The sequence below is a fragment of the Malus sylvestris genome, chromosome 3, assembly GCF_916048215.2.
Source record: "Malus sylvestris chromosome 3, drMalSylv7.2, whole genome shotgun sequence".
Taxonomy (NCBI): domain Eukaryota; kingdom Viridiplantae; phylum Streptophyta; class Magnoliopsida; order Rosales; family Rosaceae; genus Malus; species Malus sylvestris.
The window spans coordinates 238,011-256,188 of record NC_062262.1 but is presented as its reverse complement, the minus strand read 5'-3'; the positions used below and the strand labels follow the sequence as shown (position 1 = coordinate 256,188).

At 38.1% G+C, this 18,178-nt stretch overlaps 4 protein-coding genes across 7 annotated transcripts; 1 reads left to right on the top strand and 3 right to left on the bottom strand.

The window, feature by feature from the left end:
• Positions 1 to 1,131: 1,131 nt before the first annotated feature.
• On the top strand, positions 1,132 to 3,521 carry LOC126614277 (uncharacterized). The gene is made up of 2 exons (XM_050281860.1): positions 1,132 to 2,028; positions 3,148 to 3,521. The coding sequence occupies exons 1-2, from the start codon at positions 1,586 to 1,588 to the stop codon at positions 3,209 to 3,211; spliced, it is 507 nt and encodes a 168-aa protein (XP_050137817.1). The 5' UTR covers positions 1,132 to 1,585; the 3' UTR covers positions 3,212 to 3,521.
• An 842-nt stretch (positions 3,522 to 4,363) lies between these two features.
• On the bottom strand, positions 4,364 to 6,853 carry LOC126614269 (protein MET1, chloroplastic-like). The gene is made up of 7 exons (XM_050281852.1): positions 6,295 to 6,853; positions 5,867 to 5,973; positions 5,656 to 5,750; positions 5,457 to 5,533; positions 5,221 to 5,341; positions 4,911 to 4,970; positions 4,364 to 4,831 (listed from the first exon to the last, which is right to left on the bottom strand). The coding sequence occupies exons 1-7, from the start codon at positions 6,717 to 6,719 to the stop codon at positions 4,688 to 4,690; spliced, it is 1,029 nt and encodes a 342-aa protein (XP_050137809.1). The 5' UTR covers positions 6,720 to 6,853; the 3' UTR covers positions 4,364 to 4,687.
• Positions 6,854 to 7,260: 407 nt separating this feature from the next.
• On the bottom strand, positions 7,261 to 12,146 carry LOC126614260 (pumilio homolog 12-like). 3 transcript variants are annotated; one of them, XM_050281843.1, is made up of 9 exons: positions 11,539 to 12,146; positions 9,654 to 11,000; positions 9,281 to 9,539; positions 8,935 to 9,097; positions 8,540 to 8,703; positions 8,192 to 8,450; positions 7,857 to 8,025; positions 7,704 to 7,747; positions 7,261 to 7,618 (listed from the first exon to the last, which is right to left on the bottom strand). In XM_050281843.1, the coding sequence occupies exons 2-7, from the start codon at positions 10,927 to 10,929 to the stop codon at positions 7,864 to 7,866; spliced, it is 2,283 nt and encodes a 760-aa protein (XP_050137800.1). In that variant the 5' UTR covers positions 10,930 to 11,000; positions 11,539 to 12,146; the 3' UTR covers positions 7,261 to 7,618; positions 7,704 to 7,747; positions 7,857 to 7,863. The 3 variants fall into 3 exon arrangements, with proteins under 3 accessions (XP_050137800.1, XP_050137798.1, XP_050137799.1); XM_050281841.1 differs by having other exon boundaries at positions 9,281 to 11,000; positions 11,539 to 11,589; positions 11,776 to 12,145; XM_050281842.1 differs by having other exon boundaries at positions 7,857 to 7,971; positions 9,281 to 11,000; positions 11,539 to 12,141.
• A 1,580-nt stretch (positions 12,147 to 13,726) lies between these two features.
• Positions 13,727 to 17,912, bottom strand: LOC126614261 (chaperonin 60 subunit beta 2, chloroplastic). 2 transcript variants are annotated; one of them, XM_050281844.1, is made up of 15 exons: positions 17,745 to 17,912; positions 17,143 to 17,373; positions 16,922 to 17,047; positions 16,457 to 16,594; positions 16,284 to 16,379; positions 15,913 to 16,155; positions 15,591 to 15,825; positions 15,246 to 15,415; positions 15,074 to 15,151; positions 14,907 to 14,978; positions 14,697 to 14,801; positions 14,487 to 14,579; positions 14,304 to 14,396; positions 14,064 to 14,190; positions 13,727 to 13,978 (listed from the first exon to the last, which is right to left on the bottom strand). In XM_050281844.1, exons 2-15 carry the CDS (start codon positions 17,365 to 17,367, stop codon positions 13,965 to 13,967), a joined length of 1,815 nt encoding a protein of 604 aa, XP_050137801.1. In that variant the 5' UTR covers positions 17,368 to 17,373; positions 17,745 to 17,912; the 3' UTR covers positions 13,727 to 13,964. The 2 variants fall into 2 exon arrangements, with proteins under 2 accessions (XP_050137801.1, XP_050137802.1); XM_050281845.1 differs by having other exon boundaries at positions 17,740 to 17,907.
• Between the last annotated feature and the right edge of the window lie 266 nt (positions 17,913 to 18,178).

The window sequence follows — 18,178 nt, the reverse complement described above, 5'->3', positions numbered from 1 at the left end:
ATTGAGGGGGAGAATTCAAATTAGGATGCAAAATGGATGAGATGTACTTTTTTTTTTGTCTATGCATAATAATAAGCCGTAAATGAGTTTGGTGTATGAATGGCAAATTGGAAAGACAAGGTATATATGGCATAAAAAAACTAGGAGGCTGAGATTGAGGGGGAGAATTCAAACTAGGATGCAAAATGGACGAGATGTTCTATTTTTTTTTGTCTATGCATAATTATAAGCCGTAAATGAGTTTGGTGTATGAATGGCAAATTGGAAAGACAAGGTATATATGGCATAAAAAACCAAGGAATAAAATAAGAGAATGAGTATATATAATGTGAGATAGTAGGGAAGGGAAGTATGAAAGAGGAATATTTGATGTATATAATGACAGAGATGGCATAAAATAAAAGGAAACGTGGGAACTTTGGCTAGGTAACACAAGTAAAGAATGTAGAAACCATTAAATATTATTAGGGTTGAGGTGTCCCTTCCCTCTGAAGAAACAAATTCCTTCTTCTAAGACTTAATTTGCATGCATGCATGCATTAAGGGAACATCAACATATACATATACATATATATATATATATATAACTGCTAATTATTAATTTAATTATGTTTGTGCTGTCATAAGTCATCAGTCATCAGTCATCTGATGTTTAATACTAATCCCTCGCAAGTTCAGAACACAAAACCAAACCACAATACATAGGACGTTATTGGCGTTGATTACCTTCCTATATAAATATAATATAATAACGGATTCAGAAAAACTTATTCATGTATGTCTATGTACGTATATATTGCTCGATGCCTGCCTTGCGAATCTGAACAAACCAATGATTGCTATTAGATTATTCTTTCTAATATCATAATTAATATAATCATATCTATATTGGCTCGGATTTGTTCTTCTCTTAATTATACCATTTTCTTCTTTAATCTTGATATATATATATATATATATATATATATGTATATCTGGGTGTGTGTGTGTAAAAATATTTTGGATTTGGATTTGGGAGAGGGTAAAAGCTCTCTGTTTTTTATGTGTAATATTTTTGTTGTTGAGTGCTTGCCTTTATGTGTAAAAGCTTTCCCTTTCCCTTTCCTTTCTTTTCGTTCCTTCTTCTTTCTTTCTTTCTTTCTTTCTTTCTAAACTCGTAGACTTTGCTCTCTCATTACATTTTCTGTTTCTTCTCAACATTGTCAAGTGTCCATGATGTTCACGATGGAGGAGGTGGAACCCGAAAAGAGCAGGGTATAATCGTAATTTCAGTCTCCATAGACATAATTGCTGCTTTCTTCCTGTTCCCTCCCTCTACTTAACAATTTATAAAAAAAAGGGAATCCCATTCCCACAATCATAGGCTAGGCAGTAGGCAAGGCTCTTTCTTTATGCTTTACTTTTTAGGTTTGTTATTCTTCTTGAGGAGTTGGACTTCATAGGCCTTCAATTCATTTGTGTTTTGAAGTTGTAACAGATTTACGCGTACGGACGTTGCGAAATTCATACTTTGTCACATTGTTTCAGAATTGAGACTGGAACTGCAAAATAGGTAATTTGGAGAAGTAATGGTAAGTTGTTGTTGATGTGGTGTGATCCTAAGGAAGGCAGCCAGGCGCACACACACACACATATATATATATTGATGAGGTTTGTGTTTTGCAAGATTCATTGTCCTCCCTTCATCTGCTTTTGCAAGCCTAATTCCCCTCATATATACACTCCTGGACCACTCAAATTACAGAATTCCCCAACTCCATCTCCACCTTTGCCTAATTCAAGACTTGAACCAGTTCCCGAGACATCTGACCACTTATCTGATGAAGAAACCACTGAGATCATCAAGGAGGAGAGGTTATTAGGTAATGCGAATCCACAACCAGCTACCGCTCAGCCTTGTCTCAAGAGTAGTCTCCGAAAGCCTAATTCCGACTCAGGTGCTCCAAAACAGGAGGTGCTCAAGAAGAGAGTGCAGTGGACAGACTTTTTAGGGAAGCAGCTTGTTGACGTTAGGGAATTTGAGTGCAGGTGTGGTCTTTACTCTCTCTCTCTCTCTCTCTCTTTCTCCCCATTTTCTTTGGGTGGAATTCTTTAGTTAATTGTTGAATATGTCAGCTTCCCATTTCTACAACTAGTGTGAAGAAAATCTTACATCAGAATTCAAAAATCATGCTTAATCTTCTTTCCAAATGTTAAGCAGGAATAAAACCAATTGACAATACGAGAAGTGACCCAATTACTTATAAGCACATATAAGGTTCATTCAACAAAGCAGTACATCGATCAGATAACATCATGGTTACACTTTCTGAAAAGGGAAAAACAAATTTATACTAGCTTTGTTTGGATAGTTTGGATCTTTTCTCCTTATTGGTCTCAAGCGTAGCATTCATGCGAGAGTTGAAACCACCATTCAGTAGTGTATTTTTTCATAACTTAATAGCTGAAACTTGAAAGTGGAAACCACATACATGTTGTCTTCAAACTTTTCCTCCCCATCTTCACACCCAAACTTATCTTAATTTACAATACAACTTCACATTCTTCTTTACAACAACTTCCCTACAATGGAGAGATCACATTGTTGCGGTAATCTCAAACTACCATATGAAACGCACGGCAACGCATGACTTTTTGGTATACTGCCATAGTGGTATCTCTAGTACATCTAAGTTTCTCTCATGCCATTTGATTTGTTGAAATTACTTCTTTTGATGCACAAAATCGAGCCGATGTTATACCAACTTAGATCTGACCGTTAATCACATAAGTACAAGAACACACCAGATATGTCTAGAAGATATCTGTTGTAGGAATATATCTGCAACGTATCCTTAAATAAGTTGTTTTCTTTTCCAAAATGTAACAAATACCAAAAGCTGGTCATCTTCGTAGTTCCTTTCTCTAGGGATATTCTGCTTTCTGCTGTTGAAGAAAAGGATCGACAGTATTATTGGCCACTCAACCAAAGGATTCCAATGTCATTTTTTAAATCCTGGTTTTCGGAATTAGATTCTCGGAATTTCTATGAATCGTGGGTTGAATAGTTTTCACGATTTGATTTAGTAACACTTTTTTATCTTATTATGTTTCAAATGGGTTTTGGTTTCTCACCTAATCACTGCGCAATTTGTGTTTCTTCAACAGTGAACCAGAAGATACCGACAATGAAGACGACAACAGAAGAGGCTGCATTTGTGTTATTTTATGAAACTTCTCAAAATCAGCATCCACTCTGCAAATTCCTAAGGAAATCGCAGCAATTACAGGAGAAAGAAGGGAAAATTCACGTTTATGCAGCGAGTCTAAAATCGAACAGAACTCGAGTGTTTGAAATTCAGCTTTAGTTTTCGAGTTACCAAATTACAACGGAGCTGCAGCTTTCACAAGACTGTTTTATGACAACTCAATAGAGTGGGTAGTCAATATTCGTTTATAAGAATGTTGACAATATTGCATTCTTCTGATTATGAAACTTCTCACAAGTTCTGACACTAAATGAAGTAGTTTTTTTTCATTTAGATAGTTAATGCTTCAGCGGAGTTGCCCTCTAAAATGATAAAGATGCAATAACATATGCAAACACAAAAGCAATTTACACTAATATCATTTGATGAAATTTTTGTATATGAAACTTTTCGGGTCCGTTTGATATCTAACTTGAGAACAAAACTTAAAATTTTGATTTTTTCTAAAAACACATGTTCTGATTTAAAAATTTTAAATCCAAAACCTTGTTTGGTATGCAACTTCTCTAAACTAATCCAAAAAAAAAAGAAAAAAAAGTTAAGTTGAAGGGTTTGATGGGGGGCTTTCTCACAGTAAATTATGATCTTCTTGTTGGGGTTTTGAGCTCAAATAGTGACCTGGATCTCCAGTGAGATGACGAAGAAGGAGACAACACCGTCAAGTTGAATCCTCTGAACACGATGCTATCGATTGAGTTGTTGGGGGACTCAGGGCAAACCACGAGGTAGAAGATGTCGGTGGGGAGGAGGATGAGGTTGGAATGAGGCCGAAGACCCAGTAGAAGAAGGGTTCTGGCGAGTGTAGTTCTTGTAGCGGGTTGGCGGCGGGACACGGTAGACTTGGTATTTGGAGATCTGCAACAATTGGAAATTTGAGGAGTCGGGGGTGGAGCTTTGTTAAGAAATCAAGCAAACTGCAGTGCACACCAGTGCAGGCCTCTGTGAGAAGGTTAGAGAGAGAGACGGGAGTGGCTGAATCTCCAAAAAAAAGTCTAAAAACACAAATTTTGTGTTTTCAACAAATAGGCTTTGTTTTCAAATATTTTTGGGTTGGAATTTTGAGAATTGTTTTCAAATCAAATACCAAACAAAAATCTTAAATCGAGACTCAAAACTTGTTTTTAAGTTAAAAATATTGGATCCAAATCCAATACCAAACAGGCCATTCGTTACCCTCGTAAGTTTTTTTCTATCTTCAATTCTTGCAAATTACAAACAGAAGATTCTCATCAGAGAAAAAGATTGAAGCAAGCAAGAATAGAGAGAAAAATATCTCCAAACTCATCCAAAACCAAAACCATGAACAAATTGATACTTGTGAAACTGATCCGTCTGAAGCACCAGATGGCTGATGGCTCGGTCAATCCCTTCATTGATTTGGCGTTAAGCTCAAATGCATACCAGCTCAATTCCTTTAACTTTTGAAGTAGCTTATTGCACTATTTCTTGTTGAAAATGCCAAATATAGATTTGATTGCGTTGATGGCATTCTCGTTGATGAATGATTCGTCAAATCTTTTCAATAGAGGATCAAATTCCTCAGATTTTCTTACATTCTCTAGGTCGGGATCAGTCCGGATTCTCTGTTGACAGTAATAGTAATAAATTCCATAAGAATCTCTGTGAAATAAACCATGGTATTCTCAAATGTGGGTCCGTTACCTTGAAGTCTTCAAATCCAGCTTTCAAGGCATCCTCAAGTGCTGAGATCCCAGCTTGTATCTATATAAAGAATTGCAATATAAACAAAGCAGTTAATTGATCGCAAAAATGAATATGAAAGTGAGGAAATCCTTCAGAAAATACTATTCAATGCACGCAACAGCATCAGCCGTAGGCGGATAAATCAAAATGTAGGTAAACTCAGGTGGAAACATTTTTCACGCTTGGTTAAATCTTTGAATGCCAAAACCAAGAGAAATGTTGAAGCAACATGCAAATTAATCATAATAATAGTATTCTTATTAGATACCTGATTAAGCTTAGAATAGCAACAAGCAACATTGTAACTTGCAATGGAAGCTTCATCTAACTCTGGTTTTGATCCTAGTACAGATTCAAATTTCTCCAATGCTTCCTCATATTTGCCACCCCTTTTTCAACCAATAAAAGAACATAAATAAATGGAAGCAAACTGAAACTTATAACTTTTCCAATAAAAGAAAGATGAAGTATGAAAGAATGTACATATAAGATCAAGCTGCATACTTGTAAAGCTGGAGGCCTTGTCGAAGGTCACTTTCTCTCTGAGCTTTTTGTTCCTTTTTCCTCATATAGTTTTGCATCTGAATTCATTTTACAAACATTTAGAGACTACACTGGAGACCATTTCTAGAAGTATCTTCTTAAAAAATGAAGAAACAATTCAGACTGTTTGTGCTGGCAACTGGAACAATGATTCACTTACTTGGATATCCCTCAATCTTCCGCTAATTACACCAGAATTCCTCTCAGCTCTGATAATCTCCTTTTCCGTTAATTCACCTGAAGTATCTAAATTGCCTGGAAAGAAACAAAATTTCCGAAAACCTCAGACAATGTTACAGAAGAGTGATATAAGGGGAATGAGCTTTGAACTTGGATAACGAGTAAAAACGAGGCAGGGAGAATGAGCTAACCGTATCTCTTCTGCATTCGCATGAGAAGTGGACCGATCCTCTGGCGAATAGTGTACATTGTCCTCCCATACTCGGCAGCAGGCCATATTTCATCCCCAAAAACTGCACTGCATGCATTTTAGAACTGTTTGATCACATTGCCAACACAGGAACTCATTGGCATAAATAACTGATCAAAAGCGCAAACAATATGCACGTGCCAAAAAGAACTGGAATAAAAATAGTAATAAATACCACAGTTTAATGCCCCTTTATCGACATATTGTTGTCCCTCGGATTCCATTGTTAATTAACAGTTTGTAACCAATTTCATTTTAATATATTTCCGGATAAATTTTCAGAAATATGCAAAGCAAGAGTCATGCTGTCCAACAACCATACAAATAAAGCCACAAAAATTACAAGGGGAAGAAGGATCAGATAACAACCTTGTGGCAATAACTTTATCCCCAACAGTGAACTTGCCAGTCTTGTCAGCAGATCCACCGGGCGCAATGGCATCAATGTAAGTTCCACCATCTCGGCCCTTGGAGAATTTCAGCCCGTAAGGCTGCACCACTTCCACCTCATACTCTTCATATGCTTCTGGTTTTCCTTCTCCTTCTCCTTCTCCTCCTCCTCCTCCTTCACTTCCACTCTCTGCTGGTTTCGACTCAGTTTCCGATGTTTTTACTAAGAAAATAGACAATCTAACCGAACGGGCGCCGAGGAAACTGCTTGAAGTGCTCAGAACTGAGAAATTCTTGGTCGGAAAAAACACAAGTGGGTGGTTGTTCTGCTGCTTGGTCAAAGAAGTTCTTGGCATTGGCGGTGCAGAACACAGAGACAGGTGACTTGTTGGAGCTAAAGACATTATGTTTGGCCTTGTTTTAGCTGAAATTACGGTGAAGGAGGAGAAGAAGAGGAAGATGTTGGAGTTGCTGGGGAAGTATGGGGTGGAAATTCCATTTGTTTGGTCTCAAAGAAAAAGGTTTTGGATTACAACGAGTCCATGACTAGTGGCTCTAATAGTCTCTTGTCTTCAGTTCAAGGGTGTGATGCCACATGTCACTTATATGGGTGGTTGCCAAAGTCGACCGTTTTAATGGGTAGGTCTTCTGTGTTCCTGCACAACACAAGAGAGTATGTGTAACTTTAAATACAACCGGTTGCAAACTTTTAATAAAAATTTGAGTTTTGAGGCGCGCATAAAATTACCGTTTTTAGGGTTGTTACATACAACTCTGTTTTGTATTATAACACAACCTATCACCCAAATGTCTTTTGAAAAACAAAATTTCCCCCTTTTAATCCCCCAAGGAACCATGTCCTATAATTCCCATACGGCATCATTTTATTGTTTGTACGTGAGTCCCATAATAACCAGAAAATTAGCAACAAAAGGAAGACAAATATTAGCAGTAGAAGACCTAACGTTAACGAATAATCAACGGTTAAGTTAGAACATAATAAGGTTTTAATAAACAGCAACACGATGTTTCTGAATAAATACTAATAGTACACAACAAAAACATAGATGAAGCATAGATGTTTCTGGTAGTAATAATCTATAGATGCAAGATACACATTGCTCCATCCTCCAATTCCAACCATGGTACAGTTTCCCCGTAGCTCAAACAACTCTAAATCTTCATCTTCACATATTCCTTTTTATTCCTATGCAAAACCAAACGGGACAAAAACGAATCCGCTAATCTACAAACATATCCATCTCGTGTGATGCTGCGAGATTTGCTCTGACATTGTCAAAACCTGTTGAGAGAGAAACCAGAAAGAATAAGATTCAATTTCCATCCGGTCAAAACTGAAACCTTTTAGCGCTAGAGCTTTTCTTCACCTGCTTATTACAGATTTACAGGGATTCTTTGAACGAATCAAAACCTACAATGTGGAAGAAAGAAAATCGATGAGCTCGAACGCAATGCCAAAGGAATGAAAATGGATAAATCTTGAATGCCATGTCAAAGAAGAAGATATTGTCTCAATATACCAAAAGTTTATTTCTTCAAAATGTTGCTAGAGAGGATTTTCTTCCCATAAGGACTGGTCCGAAGAACTGACACATGAGGTTTTATTGCATCCACCAATTTAGAATGAAGGATTCCCTGCTCAAACAGCAAAGAGAATTTCAGAAGGACAAGCATAGAAAAACCCCATCGCTGCCCCAAAGAAAAAGAGATTAGAAAAATGATCAAGAACCGTATGATCACTTCACTTGTATTTTGTTATTAAATGCACATCTATTAATTTAATTATTCTTCGTAAAAGAACAGGAATTTCATTTAAACCACGAAAAAGAATGTAAGATGTACTATAATACTTTACCTTTGATTGACTAAGAGCTGCTTGGACAACATAATTTCCATAAGGGTCTTGCATGACTTGATCCAAGCGCGGATTTTCTATCAGCTCCTGAATAATGCGTGTGCGACGCTCTTCATCTGCATATTTCAGGCTTTTCTCAACCACATTACTGCTATACTTCTGCACCGACAAATCCCCATAATTACCCTCCAACTGGTCAAGAATATGTACAGTTGCCCACGGAAGCTGAAGTTCAAAGACAAATTGCACAACATAGTTCCTGCAAACAAAAGATGACGCGGATATCATACCATGTTAATGATGTATTAAATTAAGGACATTGAAAATGGAGGGGTGAAAAGAGAGTACCCAAATGGATCTTGAGAAAGGATTAGTGCATTTGAAGTAATCTCGCAGATTAATCGGTTTCTTTGTTCAGCATCCGAGTGGTTAAGGCATTTTTGTAGCACACAACAACCATGGCGGTCAGTTGCAAGCTCTACACAGTTAGTAGTTGCAGCTGCAAAAAGAAACTGCAAAAGAAACCATTGCCATCTTTCATTCCGTGATACATGATTTAATGAATTTACAAACTGATTCATGTAGTAAGGTACTCTGAGTTAAACCAACCGACAACAAATAAGAAGATACACGAATAAGTCATCACGCTTGCAACATTGCACAGAGAAAGAAAAAATCTCCACATCAGCAACATCCATGCGCTCATAAACTTCAAAATTAATTCAAAGTACTATATGTTTTACCTCACGATATTCAGGCGTTAAATACTGTAAGCAGCGCTGTGCAACGTGATTTCCATTTGTGTTCTTTATCAAAGTCACTATCCCTGGCTTTAGCGATGAAACAACCATGGAAAACTGCTCTGCAATTTTGAGGGTTTCAATAACCTTTTGAACAGCCCGAGTCCTGTGGTTTGGAAGAACCCCAATTTCATCATATCAATATAGAAAAAAACATGCAGCGGATAAATTATAACCCACATGCATGCACAAGCGAGTAACGACGCACACACTCACACTCACACACACACACACACACACACACACACACATGGGGGGGGGGGGAGAGAGAGAGAGAGAGAGAGCAAACCCATGCATATCACATGAAATCCTAACAAGTTCCCCTGGCTTTTTAGTGATTGAATGAAGAATTTGCATTTGCTGATCCTCATCACACACTTCAAGCAGCTTCTGAATGAGGTAATTCCCAAAAGGGTCTGTCATGAGCTCAACAATGTGATCAATGATCTCAGAAAAAATATTTTCGACATCTTTTTGGGCGCCTTCAGAAAACTTTCTTTGCAAGAAGCGGCAACCATGCTGGTCCTTAGCCATTAGATAAATTCTTCCTGTGATTTCATCCATGGAGTTATATTTCTGAGGCACTGTCTTCAGATCAGTATATTTCTGAGGTAGCACCTTCATATCTGTATTCTTAAGATGCATTAAACTAGGGAACATACCCCATGTGTTCAAACTATCCAATTGAAAGCATCCAGTATTTTGAGTAGATAAGGCATGCCGGAAATGACCATTTGGGAGAGCTTTGCCATTCTGGCTAACATGAGTAAGTGGTTCATCTGTTCCAATAACACCGAACTTCACAGCTTTAAGTGTGTTCATCCCATGTGATCTTGTTAGAATCTTCTCAGGAAAACTCTGCTTTCCCACTTTGTCAAGAACTTGAATCCCATTAAAATCTGTGTACGAAAGAGCAGGATTTGATTGGTGTGGACCCCTGGGAACCACATAATTGTTCCATATTCGTTCTTGATTAGATTGTTCAAGCCGATTAGAGATTGGTACCTCAAAATGGGGGTGCCTCGGGGTTGGACACGTGAGCCTGCTTGCAATATTCCCATTCCCTTGAACCAGATGCTGAGCTTCCAACCGCTGATCATGAAGCTGCTGCAAGTACACATATCGCTGCTGCATCCTATAGTATTGCTCCTCTTCCATGTTCCTCCAACTAATTTGATTCTGGTTTAGCTGTTGAGAATGTAGGTAAGGAATACGAGATTGTGCATCAAGAAAGAATTGCTGCTGATGATCAGATGTTAGAGGAAACTGCAGACCAGGAGCAGGCACATTAGAAAGGAAATGAAAACCTTGCACTGCAGGAGCTAGAGGAACACCAGGAGATAAATTTTCAATAGGCTGTGAATAGGCAGCCTGCGGTTTCTTAAGCTCTTCAAAATTGAACTTTAACATATTTGAACTTTCTTGGCCTGCATTTATCGCATCAAACTCATAAAATCCACAAGGTATGTTATTTGGTGCTTGGAAAGAGGGAACAACCATGACCTGCGTATCCATATTTGAAACCTGTGTCTTTAAGCTGTTTGCGATTTGGCCATTCATTGAAAAGGAGTAGTTCTGCAAGGATTTACTATGTTCGACATGACTCTCAGCTTCCATATTCACTGCACCATCGAACCTCAGTCCTGCGAGTGCAGACGTTAAGGATTGATCATCAGGTAGATTTGTTACATCTTGTTGAACCCTTTTCACAGGTGATTTCTGAATTTTATTTGCCGAGTTCCTCCCCCCATCTATCCTCCCATTGTTATGGAGTTTTTCACTCAATGGCCCCTTGCAGGAGTTCACACAGATGGGAGACAATGACGCGTTCTTTGTTCCAGATTCATCAGAATGTGTGTTCCCAGAAGTAGCATTTGGTATCTCACCAAGAAGCTTCTCAAATTCATCAAACTCTAGTTCAGTTCTTCCTTCTTCCATGTCGTATTCGCAGTCCGTTTAACAATGCACTCTGCCAGACAGAGCAGGCAAGCAAACTCCCAAGATAAACCCTTCAATCCAGCAAGAATTTATTATTACAACTCAAAATAAACACACATGACATTATTAAAAAATCAGTAAATACAAAACCAACGCACTCAAACTATCAATTTCAAGACATAGTCCTACAATATTTATGCAAATTAAAAATAACCCGCACTTTACAGACAGAAACCACGCCAGAATTCCAATTTGAAATGAAAAGACATTTCAATCTGATAAAATCCCTCCCACTAGAGAAATTGGTCATCAAAATACACCATTTTTACAACTATTTATTTTATATTTTAATTATTATTTTTTAAATAAGGACAACATTCCATTAAACAAAAAAAAACAATCAATCAGTGCCGTTATGTCAGCTCTCAGTCCAGAAACAGAGTCCACACAATGCATGAAAAAGATGAGGATCATCAGCAGGATGATCACACAATTTCAACTAAAAAAATTAAAAAAAAAATCTCGATTATTACGTGCGAAGCAAAGAAAATGGATGATCAATCCGATTGCTTTGAATTATTCCCATTAAATAAAAAGAAAGAAACATACCCGAATACCCGAAATCGATAGCTGATCAAATGTGAGAAAGCCCAGATGATCCTGATCATCAAGACGCCAAATTTATAATTCAGAATCAAAAGAATATCAAAACTTCACAATCAATATATCAAAATAGAAAGGGCAACAATATGAGGTGCGGGTGAACATAGCAAAAGAACAATGCAGAAGAAAAAGAAGCCAATAAGGAAATCCAAACAAAAGAAGAACGAGGAGGGAGAGACGTACGGGGGAGGAGTGAGGGAAAAAAAGGGCAATGGGGGGTGGCAGTGGCGAATCGTAGTGAGAGAGAAAACAGAGACGTATACAGAGAGTGTTGGGCAGAGAATTGGAGAAGAGAAAGAGGGTGTTTTGGGTAATTAAAAGAAAAGGGAGTGCAAAGGGAGTGACAGTGTGTGTGTGTGTTAATAAGTGTTGTTGGTGAGGTGAGAGAGGAATTGAGGAATGGAGAGAGAAAGAGAGAGGTGGAGTGAGGGAGAAGGAGGCGGCGTCAAGGAGAAGGCTCTCTCTTAAAGAGGGATAGAAAAGGAGAAAGAGATGGCCATTTGGCAACACCACCAACTCCAATCGCCCATCTTTGCCATTTTCATGCATGAATTGCACGAAAAATAGAAAAATGAAAATGCGGGATGGAATGCTTCTTATTCTTGTTTGTTTTATGGTATGTTATGTCCCATGTTACATTTTCTATATATCATCTCATATGCCTCCCCTCTCTCACCCACTTTGTTTTTGTGCAATCACTTTTCAATGTGCTTATTGTATTGGCTTTCTTTTACTTGTAGTAAAAGACAGTATAAGACATTAAAACTTGTTCGTCTTCTAATTCTAGCATTCTAATGTCATTTTAGTATACTTAAGGGGAGATACGAACTCGAGTAAAACACAAAAGCAAAATAAAAACCTTGTAGTTGTTGAAGTATGGAGGCTATCCCACACCATTCCATCCACCATCCTAAGAATAAGAGATAATGTGTGAGTGAAAACATATAGAAACGGTATATTTCTCTTGGTGCGTCAACTGGTTACCCAATTCAGTATCTCTTACCAAATTATATAACATTATGAATTGGCAATGCCATACGTGCCTTATTGCCTTAGCTTTTTGTGCCTATATGGGAAGGGGGGCCCATCGCCACAACTAGCAAGCAACCTTTGGGTTCACATTACATTAGTGTATGCACCTACTTCACCTTAATTATGTAGCTATGCGCTTGAAATTGATATATAATTTATGAAAGATAATGCATTACTAATAGTGGCTCCACGGTGTATTATACAAGGGAAAAGATAAACGCATCTTCCTCTTTTTTGACATAAACATTTTTTTTTGTGATCTGACCTCAAACACACCGTTGTTTAATCATATCCATTAATTCTTTTTTATTTATTCAATATAATAGCTAAAACTAAAAAAAAGTATGAATACAATGGTGAATCTTTGAATACTTTTTTTTTGAAGGGGAAAAACAAGGCTGTAAAAATTAAAATGTTACTAATAGTTGTAAAAATTAAAATGTTACTAATACTTTTTTTTTATTAACTGTTTATTATTGTAGCAGTAATTCATTCACATATCACTATTATATTCACCCTTCCATAACATCTTCCACATATAATTACTCTTCATTTCCATATCAAATCCTTACCAAATATCTAAAAAATTTAGATCAGTGAGTAAAAAGTATCTTGACCAAAAACAAGTCACCAAAAAAGTAAAAATTCTAAAGAAATGTTACTTCTTTGTCGTTTATAAAAACACATGATTGGACTAAAGATCTGTCTTCTTCTCCACATTCGATATCTATTGCTTTTCCATTTCCAAGCAACTGACGTAGGGTCGGAGGAAGAAACCACATTGACTAATTAGTGATTAGACAGACATCCCACTAGATTATGACCTTGTAAGATGAGAGCAACAAGCCCACAAATTACATTACCGTCTACAGCTATAATCGGTTCAAAACTTAACGTGCGTGATAAAAACACCAACCTAATCACACTCCACAACATTAAATGCGTCTTACCGGTCACTTATCCTTTGAAAATTATTTGGCCCAAGCCTAACCATTCTCTTTTAACTCCGTTGAGCTTGTTTTCCTCTTTTGAACATGCAATTCAATGTCAAAGACTATCAATAACTCAAACAAAACAAAACAAATCAAGAATACAAACACTCTTGGCACGAAAATTTCTTCCATTCAAATTATACTTGCAGTGATCGCTACACTGAACACGAATTCAACATCCGCCGCACTCCCGTGAGCTAACCTCACCGGAATCCTTTATGTATACAAAAAATTTCTTCCATTCAAATACTATCGTTCTAATAACTTGTTGCCATCGTCTAGGGTCTAGGATTCTAGGTTGATCTTGTTCGCTCCTCTTCCTCAGATCGTACTCGTTCTCGATCAACTTTAGTAACCGTAGCCTGTCACAACAAAAGGAACAAGTTGGCAAATTTGCATTTAGACAAACACAAAAGCGGAATAGAGAGCACAAGATTATCTACAAACCTGAGTTGTCCATGGGGTTGCCGGCAGGCACTGCAGGTTCTGGCTCTTTAATCTCAACAACCACACAATCTGACATTAAGAAAGTTTTCGCAACAGAGGATGCATGCTCTAGGCAACATCTCACCACCTGAACAATAAAAGGAATAAAAAATTCAGTAAATTATGTAAATGAGATTTCAATTATATTCGTGGAAGTCAATAAAAGGCAACGTCTAACACAACTTCTGCACAGAAACTCACCTTGGTTGGATCAATGATTCCAGCAGCCATTAAATCTTCATAGTTTCCAGTGGCAGCATTATATCCATACTTCGGATTGTCACTCGAAAGCACCTGAAAAAGGAGACTCCAATTTATAAAAACAAACATAGCATTCACATAGTAAGCATAGAATATTCTATATTGAGCCAAACGAAAGAATACCTTCTCACTGACAACACTTCCATTTACACCAGCATTCTTGGCGATTAATTTCAGAGGGTAACTAAGAGCTCTTTTAACGATATCTGCTCCAACCTGCAATCACCAATTGATTTGAGCCAACATTCAATACAGTTTCAGTCATAACCAGAATCTTCTTCTGAATCAAACCCAAAAAGATTGGGGGAGTTCAATAATCAACAGATATGTTACCTTTTCTTCATCATTATCAAGAGTATCTTTGATTGCGTCAACCTTTGATGCTAACCTCAGAAGTGTGCATCCACCTCCGACAACAATACCTTCCTCAACAGCTGCCTGGACAATTACCAACATTTTAAATTTTGATGGCGCTTTAAAGCGCAGATGAAAGAAAACTTAACAGGGACTTAATATGAAAAGATGTAGTTTGAGTTGGGTTACCTTTGTTGCATTCAGAGCATCTTCAACTCTCAGTTTCTTTTCTTTCAGCTCTGTCTCTGTTTGTGCTCCAACCTTGGAGAATTCAAGAAAAAGTTAATACAAATGAATTACCATTGCAACACCAATACATCATAATCCAAATTGTCTACGTGTATTTCAAAACTTACCTGTATAACAGCAACACCACCAGATAGTTTTGCAATCCTTTCATTAAGCTTTTCTCTTTCATAGTCCTGCTCGGCCGCCTGCAATAATTGTTTAACTTGTTAAGGCTATAAGACTATAAAGAATGACAAACGTCCATAAGCATTTTTTAGAGAAGGAGAAAGAGGGTTTCACCTCAATGAGGTTCTTAATTTGGGCAACTCGCTTGTTAACTGCTTCCTGAGTACTTCCATCACCAACAATTGTGGAGGTATCCTTTGTAAGAACCACTTTCGATGCATGGCCTAGGACCTCCTTTCCAACATTCTCTAATGTGAGTCCTACTTCCTCTCTGATGACAGTTCCTATAAGCAAATTAATAGTATCTCAATATCACATTACAAACAGAAAACAATAAAGGAGACTCATACGTTACACCAACGCTCCATTCAAACAGGAGGAGGTAAGTAATGTATTATTAGCAGACAAGACACCTAGGCAAGAGTTGAGACCAAAAAAATGAATTAGACGTAAAAGTACCTCCAGTTAGAATAGCAATGTCATCAAGGTACTGGCTCTTGCGATCACCAAACCCGGGAGCTTTAAGGGCAGCAATCTTAAGAGCTCCTCTTAGCTTGTTTACAACAAGAGTTGCAAGAGCTTCTTGTTCAATGTCTTCTGCAATGATTACAACTGGGTATCCTCCTCTAATAGCATCCTCCAAAATGTTAATAAGGTCCCTTGCATTTGTAATTTTTTTATCAACAAGAAGCAACTGCACAAAACCCACTCTTGTATTAGGAGGCACAAATAACACATTGAAAATTAAACTTCCATCACCCAGGGAAAAAGGATATGTTACCTTGCAGTTCTCATATTCAACCGCCATTTTCTCACTGTCAGTGACAAAGTAAGGTGAGATATAACCACGATCAAATTGCATTCCCTCAACAACATACAGGCTGTTCTCAGCGCTCTTTCCCTCTTCAAGGGTCACCACACCCTTCCTACCCACCTTGCTCAAAGCTTCAGCAATCATGTTTCCTACTTCGTAATTGTTTCCTGCACTAACAGCTGCAACATCTGCCAGCTCACTGTCTTCAACCTGCAATGAGTTGTAAACTTTTCTTGTTCTGAGGAGATTTAAGGATTATGAAGCAATGCAAAGAAACAAAGGAAATCATACATGGTCGATGGTTGAGACTGTAAAAATTGGACATAAATTTACGCTACCTCTTTGGAGATCAACTTAAGCTCATTTACTAGAGCTCTGGTGGTCTTTTCAATGCCACGTGTGATTAAAACAGGGTTTGCCCCAGCTGCAACCACCTGAACAATTGAATTCAGTTAACAGAAGTTTTCACACGATCTCTCTCAAATGCAATCAGAAAGACCACGGTACAAACCTTGACACCTTCAGCAATAAGACCTTGTGCAAGAACAACAGAAGTGGTTGTACCGTCACCAGCCAGGTCATTAGTCTTGGCAGCTGCCTGTCTCACTAACTTAGCTCCAATATTCTCAACAGGGTCCTCCAACTCAACCTTTAGGCAGCAAAGGAAGTTAATAATCTCAAAATTACAGTCCTCATGAAAATTGCCCTAAATTCAAAATTGCAAACTCTTGGACAAAGTGAAAACGTTTCATTTCAGTATTCTATCCGACCAAATAAGGACTTCATTTAGCTCATATGCTTTGCCAAACTCACAACGTGCTGCTCTCATGTCTCACCTCACACTACATCTTGAAATGCTAAAAGAAACATTGACGCTCTCAAGCTCAGAACTACAACATATAAAAGCTAAGAGGAGCACTTGAAAGCTTTAAACTTGTTCCCTCCGAAAATGTGACACAAAGAAAGGGTCATATACCTCTTTTGCGACGGTTACACCATCGTTAACAATTTTGGGGGAGCCATACTTGCTCTCTAGAACGACATTCCTTCCCTTTGGACCAAGTGTAACCCCAACAAGGTCGGCGAGCTTGTTGACACCAGTCTGTATAACAATAAGATAATATGTTAGAGCACGTAAAGATAAGAGGCACCACAGAATGGAAACAAATTAGCAGCCCTGCTCTTCAAAAGACTCGCCTGTAATTTCTTGATGGCAGAGCCGTCCTTGTTGAAGTGCAATTCCTTGGCCATGGCGCAGATCCTGGGAGCTCGTGTCCTCCTCATAGCCACATGTTGCCTCCTAGAGAGAGAGAATGAAGAGATTGAAGCACGAGACGACAAGTTGTCGAATTTCCTGTCAATGACACGGCTAGGAGCAGCCAACGAACCAACTGAAGTCATGGCTGCAAATGTGGATGCCATCTACCCCTGTCAAATTCAGTAGCACATGCAATTATTGAAAAATTCAAATTCATCTGTGTTCATTTAATTGAAAAAACCAATTTCATGTCATTTCATTTCAAATGAAATGGATGATTAAGATAACGGTGAATTGGATTCAAATGGAGCAAAGAACAAACCCAATACAAAAAAAATAAAAATAAAAAAACAAACAAAACAAGCTGAAAAAGAAAAGGAAGCACAGAATCCAAAAAGGCTTCAATTGATACTGATAGCGCACAACACAGAATATAGGACAGCAAGCCGCCTCTCAAAAGCACCAGAAACACGAGCACAATTGAGTAACAGAGCTTCAAGAGAGAGAAAGGGAGAGAGGTTGAAGAGATGAATCACCTCACCTGAGAGCTAAACAGCAGAGTGGAAGAAGAGTCGATAGGGTTTAGGTAGATAGGGAGACTGGAGAGCTAAGTCTTGAGGGTTTTGGTGGGTTTGGATAAGAAACGCCCAAGAGAGAGCACAAGGAAAAGGAGTGAGAGCTCGAGGGAAATGTTATGTTATATTGGCGACTGAGCGAGCGTTAGGTTTACCCACTCCCCACCCTTGAGCTCTTGAAGCTTCCAGACCCAAACTCCATCTGGACCGTCCGATTCCTTTTCGTTCGTCCTCCTTACGAACACTCTAGAACTCTGAATGAAATTTTGTGGGTATTGGGCTTAAATAATTTGAATCTTGGGCTTTTTTTTGTCTCAAGATATTGATGGGTCTTTTTATGGCAAAGAAGAGGGGATTGCACTTACATTAGTTGATTTGGAATTTTCTTCTTATGCAGATA

Excerpts from the sequence above, each read along its gene's own strand:
- LOC126614261 (XM_050281844.1), bottom strand. The coding sequence starts at position 17,367 with ATGGCATCCACATTTGCAGCCATGACTTCAGTTGGTTCGTTGGCTGCT. Across the intron at positions 16,595-16,921 it reads GTGTAACCGTCGCAAAAGAG|GTTGAGTTGGAGGACCCTGT; the intron begins GTATATGACCCT and ends TGCTGCCTAAAG. Across the intron at positions 14,580-14,696 it reads TTGATAATGATGAAGAAAAG|GTTGGAGCAGATATCGTTAA; the intron begins GTAACATATCTG and ends TGGTGATTGCAG.
- LOC126614277 (XM_050281860.1), top strand. The coding sequence starts at position 1,586 with ATGTGGTGTGATCCTAAGGAAGGCAGCCAGGCGCACACACACACACAT. Across the intron at positions 2,029-3,147 it reads GTTAGGGAATTTGAGTGCAG|TGAACCAGAAGATACCGACA; the intron begins GTGTGGTCTTTA and ends TTTCTTCAACAG.
- LOC126614260 (XM_050281841.1), bottom strand. The coding sequence starts at position 10,929 with ATGGAAGAAGGAAGAACTGAACTAGAGTTTGATGAATTTGAGAAGCTT. Across the intron at positions 9,098-9,280 it reads ATTTCATGTGATATGCATGG|GACTCGGGCTGTTCAAAAGG; the intron begins GTTTGCTCTCTC and ends TCCAAACCACAG. Across the intron at positions 8,451-8,539 it reads CTTTCTCAAGATCCATTTGG|GAACTATGTTGTGCAATTTG; the intron begins GTACTCTCTTTT and ends TTTTGTTTGCAG.
- LOC126614269 (XM_050281852.1), bottom strand. The coding sequence starts at position 6,719 with ATGTCTTTAGCTCCAACAAGTCACCTGTCTCTGTGTTCTGCACCGCCA. Across the intron at positions 5,534-5,655 it reads GAAGATTGAGGGATATCCAA|ATGCAAAACTATATGAGGAA; the intron begins GTAAGTGAATCA and ends AAATGAATTCAG. Across the intron at positions 5,342-5,456 it reads CAAGGCCTCCAGCTTTACAA|GGGTGGCAAATATGAGGAAG; the intron begins GTATGCAGCTTG and ends TGGTTGAAAAAG.